This window comes from Fundulus heteroclitus, unplaced genomic scaffold (assembly GCF_011125445.2).
Source record: "Fundulus heteroclitus isolate FHET01 unplaced genomic scaffold, MU-UCD_Fhet_4.1 scaffold_451, whole genome shotgun sequence".
Lineage (NCBI taxonomy): Eukaryota > Metazoa > Chordata > Actinopteri > Cyprinodontiformes > Fundulidae > Fundulus > Fundulus heteroclitus.
In genome coordinates this window covers 68,827-77,987 of record NW_023396870.1, presented here as the reverse complement: position 1 = coordinate 77,987, position 9,161 = coordinate 68,827, and the positions used below count along the sequence as shown (strand labels likewise).

The 9,161-nt window shown below is 47.2% G+C and overlaps 1 protein-coding gene across 1 annotated transcript; it reads right to left on the bottom strand.

Annotated features, from left to right (window-relative positions):
- Nucleotides 1-6,030: 6,030 nt before the first annotated feature.
- Nucleotides 6,031-8,911, bottom strand: LOC118560578. Its single transcript, XM_036131716.1, has 9 exons — nucleotides 8,773-8,911; nucleotides 8,364-8,535; nucleotides 8,109-8,283; nucleotides 7,652-7,947; nucleotides 7,306-7,481; nucleotides 6,919-7,167; nucleotides 6,595-6,837; nucleotides 6,121-6,361; nucleotides 6,031-6,077 (listed from the first exon to the last, which is right to left on the bottom strand). The coding sequence occupies exons 1-9, from the start codon at nucleotides 8,863-8,865 to the stop codon at nucleotides 6,031-6,033; spliced, it is 1,692 nt and encodes a 563-aa protein (XP_035987609.1). The 5' UTR covers nucleotides 8,866-8,911.
- Nucleotides 8,912-9,161: the final 250 nt, after the last annotated feature.

The following is a 9,161-nucleotide window of genomic DNA, read 5'->3' as shown; positions in this document are numbered from 1 at the left end:
AAACACTTAGTGCAAATTTTCAATCTGGCCTGGTTGAGACCATGACACAGATTGGCACATGTGCATCGACTGGACACATTCTCACTTACAGACTCACCCAGACCCTATCCAGACCTTAACCACTCCCACCTGTGACGTCATCCAGGACCTGTTCCAAACGACTCAGGACACTCCAAAACGCACTCCAGTAAAGTTCCTCAAACCACCTCCAACCACCCACACTTTGTCAAAAAAATGACCCAAGTCTCACCATGTTAAATTCTTTTTGTCATGAAAGTGGGGCATGTTGGGTATCTAAGAATCCGGCTTGAGGAGAGGATTACAAAGAACCAAGTTTGAGCTGGCTGCCACCTTCCTACAAGGACTTATCACCTTTTTGTCTCGTCAAATTTTGACAATTTTTGCATATCTCCAGAACCGTAAATCCTAGAGAGATGGGGACACTTCCAGTGTGTCCAGAGACCCCAAAAATGGGGAGGCGGAGCTTACTTCCATCCCTCTATCTCCTTTCGTTTTTTAAGAAAATTCATTTTGTCTCGTCAGGACATGGTTGTTATCCTATAACCTAACCCTAACCCTAACCCTGCCACCTTCCTACGAGGACTTATGACCGTTTTTTATGGTCAAATTTTGACAATTTTTGCATATCTCCAGAACCGTAAGTCGTAGAGACATGGGGACACTTCCAGCGTGTTCAGAGACCCCCAAAATGGGGAGGCGGAGCTTACTTCCATTCCTCTATCTGCTTTCATTTTTTGTCAAAATTCATTTTTTATGGTCAAGACCTGGTTGTTATCCTATAACCTATAACCTACTGCCCAACTGCCCCCAACTGCCCCCTACTGCCCCCTACTGCCCCCTACTGCCCTACTGCTTCCTACTGCCTCACCCAGACCCCTACCCAGACCCTAACCACTCTCACCCTGTGACGTACACTCAACTACTGCCTCACCCAGACCCCTACCCAGACCCTAACCACTCTCACCCTGTGACGTACACTCACCTACTGCCTCACCCAGACCCCTACCCTGAACCTAACCACTCCCACCTGTGACGTCACTCGGGGCCCCTTGCAGACTACTCGGGGCACCCTAAAACCCAAATGTCACAGATGATCCCAAATGTCACAAATGCTCCCAAATGTCACAGATGCTCCCAAGTGTCACAGATCCTCCCAAGTGTCACAGATGCTCCCAAATGTCACAGATGATCCCAAATGTCACAAATGCTCCCAAATGTCACAGATGATCCCAAGTGTCACACGGGCAAATGACATGTCTATGGACTCAGGAGGACGCCCTGAGCACGGGGAACCAACTCCCGTCTCGATCCAAAACTCCTACACTTAGGCCAAAAATGAATGGGAGTCTATGGCAGCTATAGGAAGGGGAGGGGCTACAGCCACCAAACTTGACGGACACCTAGGGAGGGTCAAGGGATGTATACACACCAAGTTTCATCCATATGATCATCATACTTTTTGACTTATTTTGAATGATCGCTTTTTTCCAATGAATGGGAGTCAATGGCAGCTATGTCTTAGGAATCAGCCACACCCACCAAACTTACAGCGTTTGTAGGTCCCCTCAGACAGACTCTCTGGCCCAAGTATGGACCCTGTACCTCTTATACTTTTTGACTTATTTTGAATGATCGCTTGACTTTTCTGGTTTTCATCCCTTATCCTAGTCTGAGACATGAAAATGACCCAAAATTCTGCCACCCAGGAACACTTTCTACTGACTCAGGACACTCTGAAACGCACTCTGGTAAGGTTCCCACAAGCACCTCAAACCAAAACACTTAGTGCAAATTTTCAATCTGGCCTGGTTGAGACCATGACACAGATTGCCACATGGGCATCGACTGGACACATTCTCACTTACAGACTCACCCAGACCCTATCCAGACCTTAACCACTCCCACCTGTGACGTCACTCGGGACCCCTTGCAGACCACTCGGGACACTCCAAAACACACCCTGGTCAAGTTCCCCTAGAGACCGCCCACCACAACACTTGGAGCAATTTTTGGTGTTTTGGTCAACTCAATGGACCATGGCAAATGAGGTGTCTGCGGACTCAGGGGGACGCGCTGAGCACGGGGAAACAACTCCCAGCTCCATCCGACCATCCTAGCCAAACTTCAAAAATGAATGGGAGTCTATGGCAGCTATAGGAAGGGGAGGGGCCAGGACCACCAAACTTGACGGGAAGGTGGGGGGCCCCGGGGGGAGTGTACACACCAAGTTTGGTGAGATTGGCACTTATACTTTTTGACTTATTGAGAGTGCCCGATATTTTCCAATGAATGGGAGTCAATGGCAGCTATGTCAAGGAATGGGGCCACACCCACCAAACTTTAATAGAATGTGGGTCTCCCCCATGGGTCCCTCTGAGCCCAATATGGGCCCCATACCTCTTTTACTTTTTGACTTATTGAGAGTGCCCGATCGACTTTTCTGGTTTTCATCCCTTATCCTGACCCTGACCCTGACCCAGACCCTATCCAGACCTTAACCACTCCCACCTGTGACGTCATCCAGGACCTATTCCAAACGACTCAGGACACTCCAAAACGCACTCTAGTACAGTTCCTCAAACCACCTCCAACCACCCACACTTTGTCAAAAAAATGACCCAAGTCTCACCATGTTAAATTCTTTTTGTCATGAAAGTGGGGCATGTTGGGTATCTGGGAATCCGACTTGAGGAGAGGATCACAAAGAACCAAGTTTGAGCTGGCTGCCACCTTCCTACGAGGACTTATGACCGTTTTTTATGGTCAAATTTTGACAATTTTTGCATATCTCCAGAACCGTAAGTCGTAGAGACATGGGGACACTTCCAGCGTGTTCAGAGACCCCCAAAATGGGGAGGCGGAGCTTACTTCCATTCCTCTATCTGCTTTCATTTTTTGTCAAAATTCATTTTTTATGGTCAAGACCTGGTTGTTATCCTATAACCTACTGCCCAACTGCCCCCAACTGCCCCCTACTGCCCCCTACTGCCCCCTACTGCCCCCTACTGCCCTACTGCTTCCTACTGCCTCACCCAGACCCCTACCCAGACCCTAACCACTCTCACCCTGTGACGTACACTCAACTACTGCCTCACCCAGACCCCTACCCAGACCCTAACCACTCTCACCCTGTGACGTACACTCACCTACTGCCTCACCCAGACCCCTACCCTGAACCTAACCACTCCCACCTGTGACGTCACTCGGGGCCCCTTGCAGACTACTCGGGGCACCCTAAAACCCAAATGTCACAGATGATCCCAAATGTCACAAATGCTCCCAAATGTCACAGATGCTCCCAAGTGTCACAGATCCTCCCAAGTGTCACAGATGCTCCCAAATGTCACAGATGATCCCAAATGTCACAAATGCTCCCAAATGTCACAGATGATCCCAAGTGTCACACGGGCAAATGACATGTCTATGGACTCAGGAGGACGCCCTGAGTACGGGGAACCAACTCCCGTCTCGATCCAAAACTCCTACACTTAGGCCAAAAATGAATGGGAGTCTATGGCAGCTATAGGAAGGGGAGGGGCTACAGCCACCAAATTTGGTGACAAGGTGGGAGGGGCTGGGGGACGTATACACACCAAGTCTGGTGACTGTACACCTTATGGTTCGGGAGTTATTGAGAGTGTACCTGTTTTTCAAATGAATGGGAGTCAATGGCAGCTATGTCTTAGGAAGGAGCCACACCCACCAAACTTGGAGCGTTTGTAGGTCCCCCCCATGGGTCCCTCTGAGCCCAATATGGACCCTGTACCTCTTTCACTTTTTGAGTTATTGAGAGTGTACCATCGACTTTTCTGGTTTTCATCCCTTATCCTAGTCTGAAACGTCAAAATGACCCAAAATTGTGCCACCCAGGAACACTTTCTACTGACTCAGGACACTCTGAAACGCACTCTGGTAAAGTTCCCACAAGCACCTCAAACCAAAACACTTAGTGCAAATTTTCAATCTGGCCTGGTTGAGACCATGACACAGATTGGCACATGTGCATCGACTGGACACATTCTCACTTACAGACTCACCCAGACCCTATCCAGACCTTAACCACTCCCACCTGTGACGTCATCCAGGACCTGTTCCAAACGACTCAGGACACTCCAAAACGCACTCCAGTAAAGTTCCTCAAACCACCTCCAACCACCCACACTTTGTCAAAAAAATGACCCAAGTCTCACCATGTTAAATTCTTTTTGTCATGAAAGTGGGGCATGTTGGGTATCTAAGAATCCGGCTTGAGGAGAGGATTACAAAGAACCAAGTTTGAGCTGGCTGCCACCTTCCTACAAGGACTTATCACCTTTTTGTCTCGTCAAATTTTGACAATTTTTGCATATCTCCAGAACCGTAAATCCTAGAGAGATGGGGACACTTCCAGTGTGTCCAGAGACCCCAAAAATGGGGAGGCGGAGCTTACTTCCATCCCTCTATCTCCTTTCGTTTTTTAAGAAAATTCATTTTGTCTCGTCAGGACATGGTTGTTATCCTATAACCTAACCCTAACCCTAACCCTAACCCTAACCCTAACCCTACTTAGGGTGAGCACCGTTTTTGTGTACTTTTCGGAGCATTTTTGGGCCTTTTTTGAAAATTCCTGGGGGGCTAACCGAAGGTCACAGGGTCATGGGGCGTGGCTTGAAAAATAGCCCCATCCCTCGTTACCCATATGACCTACCCTAACAATTTTTCACGCCAACCCTTGACCCGGTGCAGCCCCTCAAAGAGGTCAAAGTTCACCGAAAACCAGTTAGTTAGTGAACCTAAATGACAACCCTTGTTGTAATACCGTTAACTGCCACCAGGTGGCGTATCGCCATTATGGATCATTCAATCATCCTAGATGGCATGTGCTGCCATCTGGTGTGATATGTGAATCATCCTAGATGACAAATGCTGTCATCTGGGATGATATGTGAATCATGCTGGATGGCATATGCTGCCATCTGGGTATAATTTGAATGGTCCTAAATGACAACATGCCATTTTACATAAAGGGTAAGTACCTATCATTCCATTTAGGAATATCAATGAACCATCCTAATTGGCAGGTACTTCTGGGGTGAGTGTCTTTAATATAGGACAAAGTGTGCCTGCTCCTCAATGAAAGGAAGGTAAGTACCTATCATTGAAGAGCAGGCACATATGGCCCTATACTGAAGGCACTCACCCCTTAAGTACCTGCCATTTAGGATCAGGGGAACCAGGGGACACATGCAGCTTCTCCACCCAAGAACAGAGCTCCCTTTGCCCGCATGGAGGTGGGCTGACATCCCCTTTGGACCTCCAGAGAACCAGGCGCCACCCATGGAGCTTATTTACCCAGGGCTGGGGGACCCTAGGCCCGCATCAATCTCCATGGAGCGGGCCCTGGTTCTCCAAAACCACCATGGAGCTCCAGAGAACCAGGCGCCACCCATGTAGCTTATTTACCCAGGACTAGGGCATCCTAGGCCTGCATGGAGGATGGCTGAGCACCCCATTGGACATCATCCCTTAAGTTCCTGCCATTTTGGAACATCTATAAATTATCACAAATGGCAGGTACTGGTGACTGGTATGTAAGATCGTGTGTGCCTGCTCCTAAATGACAAGAATGTTAGTAAGTATTTGACATGTACTTACTTACATTCTTGTCATTTAGGAGTAGGCATACATGATCCTACATGAAAGCCACTCAGTCCTTAAGTACCTGCCATTTGTGATGATCTATGAATCTACCCGTCACCTATAGAAACCATGCATGCCACTCCAAGGCAAAAAGTAAGGCTTAAGTAATGAAGCGAGACATTTCTTAAACAATATTTACATTTATTTACAAAAAATATAACACCATTATCAAGAATTAAATAACTATATTACAAAGAACAATAAATAAATAATTTCTTAAACAATATTTACATTTATTTACAAAAAATATAACACCATTATCAAGAATTAAATAACTATATTACAAAGAACAATAAATAAATAACTATTGGAACTTTCTTTGTCTGGCCCTCAGGCGAAACACACGCGGTGTGCTCCGCCGCTGTCGCTCCCGCAACCTGTATAGCATTAAGGGGCTTCTTTTTGGTGTGAATGACAAACTTTGTCGGCCCCTTTTCCTCTGTGTGTCCTGGGACTCGTCCTGGGACTCATCCTGGGACTCTGCCTGGGACTCTGCCTGGGACTCTGCCTGGGACTCTGCCTGGGACTCTGCCTGGGACTCTGCCTGGGACTCTGCCTGGGACTCTGCCTGGGCCTCCGTGGACTCTGCCTGGGCCTCTGGGGACTCTGCCCTGGCCTCTGGGGACTCCTGGCTTTTGGAACCAACCCTGGGTGCTACTCTCTGAAATATAACAAGGACAAGGACGATTAAATGTCTGCCATTTCAGAACATCTGTGAATGTTCCTAGGTGACAGGTACTTTACATCTGCCATGTAGGATCATGTGTGCCAGCTCCTAAATGACAGGAAGGTAAGTACCTGTCATTTAAGAGGAGGCACACATGATCCTACATGGCAGACATAAAGTACCTGTCATTTTGGAGCAGGCACATATTTTAAAATGAAAAGACTTACCCTCTTCTTCTTCACAGGACCCTCGCCTTCTCCCTCATCGCTGGAAGACTCCAGGATGACAGGCTCCGCCACTTTCCCGGGACCTGAGACTGCCGGGTCCGTAGCCTCCTGGAACCTCTTACGCAGCTCAGACAGCTGTGTAGCTGTCTGGTGCATTGCGTAGAATTTCTCCGCTGTGGCGGTGTCATGGCACATCGTTTTGCTGACCTTTGTCCGGGTTCCCGGGGACAATGCATCTCTAGCCTTTAAAGATAATAGAAAGTGTCACATACTTCACTTTAATTTAAAGTTTTCACATGAAAAAAAACTGACATGATTACTTACATATGTTGCTATCGAGGTCCTAAAATCTGTAAATGTGGGGGAACCTGATAACCCCATTTCTGCCCATGCGCTCTGGAGGTGTTGTTGTAGGTTCTTGATCTTCTGGTAGTTCTCGTTGAAAAATACCAGGTCAGTGGATGGCTGAAGGGTTTCCCTTATTTGGAGCCACTGCTCCAGCCATCCAAACTCCTCCACTGTGAGGTACACTTGGGCTGGCCCAAAAGCCCGATTTGTCTTGTGCTCTTTCACCTGTGGTTCCAAAAGAGAGGGTAAGTTGCCTGCCATGCAGGGTCATCTGTGAATTATCATAAATAACAGCTTCATGTCTGCCATTTAAGATTATCTGTAAACGGTCTTAAATGGCAGGCACAACATCATTATGCTTACGTTAATGACAAAGCCCTGGTCTGCGGTCCTGGCGTCAACCCGCGCCTCGTCCACTTCGGCCAGGGTCATATTGGTCAACACGCCGGTTCTATGGCCATATATACTGGCGAGGTATACGCCAAAGTAGCCATAGAACCGGCGTATGTTGAGTGAGCTGGGGTCAGTCTGGATGGTGTCTGCAAAAACATAAATTAAGACTCAGGTAAGTGACTGCCATTTAGGATTATCTGTAAATGATCCTAAAGGATAGAAATGAAGATGTCATTTAAGATCATCTGTGAATGATTCTAAATGACAGGCACTCAGGTAAGTACTTGAACATAGTAGAATTTTAAAAAAGTATTACCGAGCAGTTGGGGGATTTTCCTGCACGCCTGCCTCTGACACCTCCTGAGGTCCTCCTTGGCAATCACCCTTCTGATCTTGCGCTTTTTGACCATTATCTGGCGGACGTTGACCCATTTCTTAAGCTCTTTAATATCAGCGGACACTGCTCTTAGGAGGCCAATCACTGCCTTTTTCGGGACACGCGAGGTGCTTGGTGGCGTGTCCCGAAAGTAGCCCGCGAACTCCATCACATTCAGGAGGTAATTCCTAGTGGTGTTTTCTGCCTTCCCCTCTCTGAGGAGCTTCGCCGGCCACCTGCTCAGAAAGAAATGTTTTAACTTCAACATGAACACATGCTGCCATTTAAGATCATATACAAATGACCTTAAATGGTAGAAATGAAGCTGCCATTCAAGAACATCTGTAAATAATCCTAAATGGTAGAATATATCATAATGCATCAGAGAGATACTTACTGATGAACTCGATCAAGGTCCTGCAGAAAAGTCCAATTGGGGAGTATTGTCCTTCCCTTGTTCACAAATCTAAGGAAGGACATTACCCGTCCCAATTTGGACTTCTGGTTTTCCACGTGTTTTTTGGTCCCGATGGACCCCCTCAAGTGTAACCAGTACTCCTCCATGAACTCCACTGAATAAAAAAAGGTTACAAAAATAACTTGTATAGTTTATAAAATAGAAAAAACTTTAACAAGCAGTGACATTACTTACGGATGGGTTGAGGAAAATCTTTGAATCCCCTCAATGGGAATCGCGATTTTGCAGCCTTCTTTGGCTCCTCAGAGGATGAGTCTTCATCCTCATCTTCTGGGGGGTCCACTTGTTCGGATGACCCCTGGTCTGCCTCGACAGGCCCCCCACCGCTCGTCTTTTGGAGGGCCTGCTATAGGTTAAAGGGTAAGGTTTAGCATTCTGCCATTTAAGGTCATCTGTGAATGACCTTAAATGGTAGAAATGAAGCTGCCATTTAAGAACATATACAAATGACCTTAAATGGTAGAAATGAAGCTGCCATTTAAGAACATATGCAAATGACCTTAAATGGTAGAAATGAAGCTGCCATTCAAGAACATCTGTAAGTAATCTTAAATGGTAGAATATATTAAATACTTTTACATACCGTTTCAAATGCGTGGAGTTTAGCTTTTGCCTTTTTTAGCCACTTCTCCTTTGTCCGAAGCTGCTTCCAAAGCCTCCTGTTTTCTTCTGCCATTTTAGAGCAGCTGGGGCAGGTTGGAGGATCCGGCTTGGACACCTCAGTTCCATGGCTGATTTTCCTCCTGTCCGAGGTCCAGGCCTGAGACCAGAGGAGGGGTGGGGTCAGTAGCCCTGAGGGCCCTTAAGGCATCCATGGTCACCTGTTTTTTAATTTTTTTAATAATTTTCTGGAGTTCTCCATCGTCCACCTCGGGATGGCCTGTGTCCAGGTGCCTATCTACCCTGCTCTTTGAATAGCCACATGCCACAATGGGACAGGGCAAGTGGCGGAAATTTACCCTCCCTGTCCCA

Coding starts and splice junctions, on each gene's coding strand:
- LOC118560578 (XM_036131716.1), bottom strand. CDS start 8,865: ATGGCAGAAGAAAACAGGAGGCTTTGGAAGCAGCTTCGGACAAAGGAG. Junction 7,482..7,651: donor GAAAATCCCCCAACTGCTCG/GTAATACTTTTT, acceptor ATGTTTTTGCAG/ACACCATCCAGACTGACCCC. Junction 6,838..6,918: donor GGACCTCGATAGCAACATAT/GTAAGTAATCAT, acceptor TTATCTTTAAAG/GCTAGAGATGCATTGTCCCC.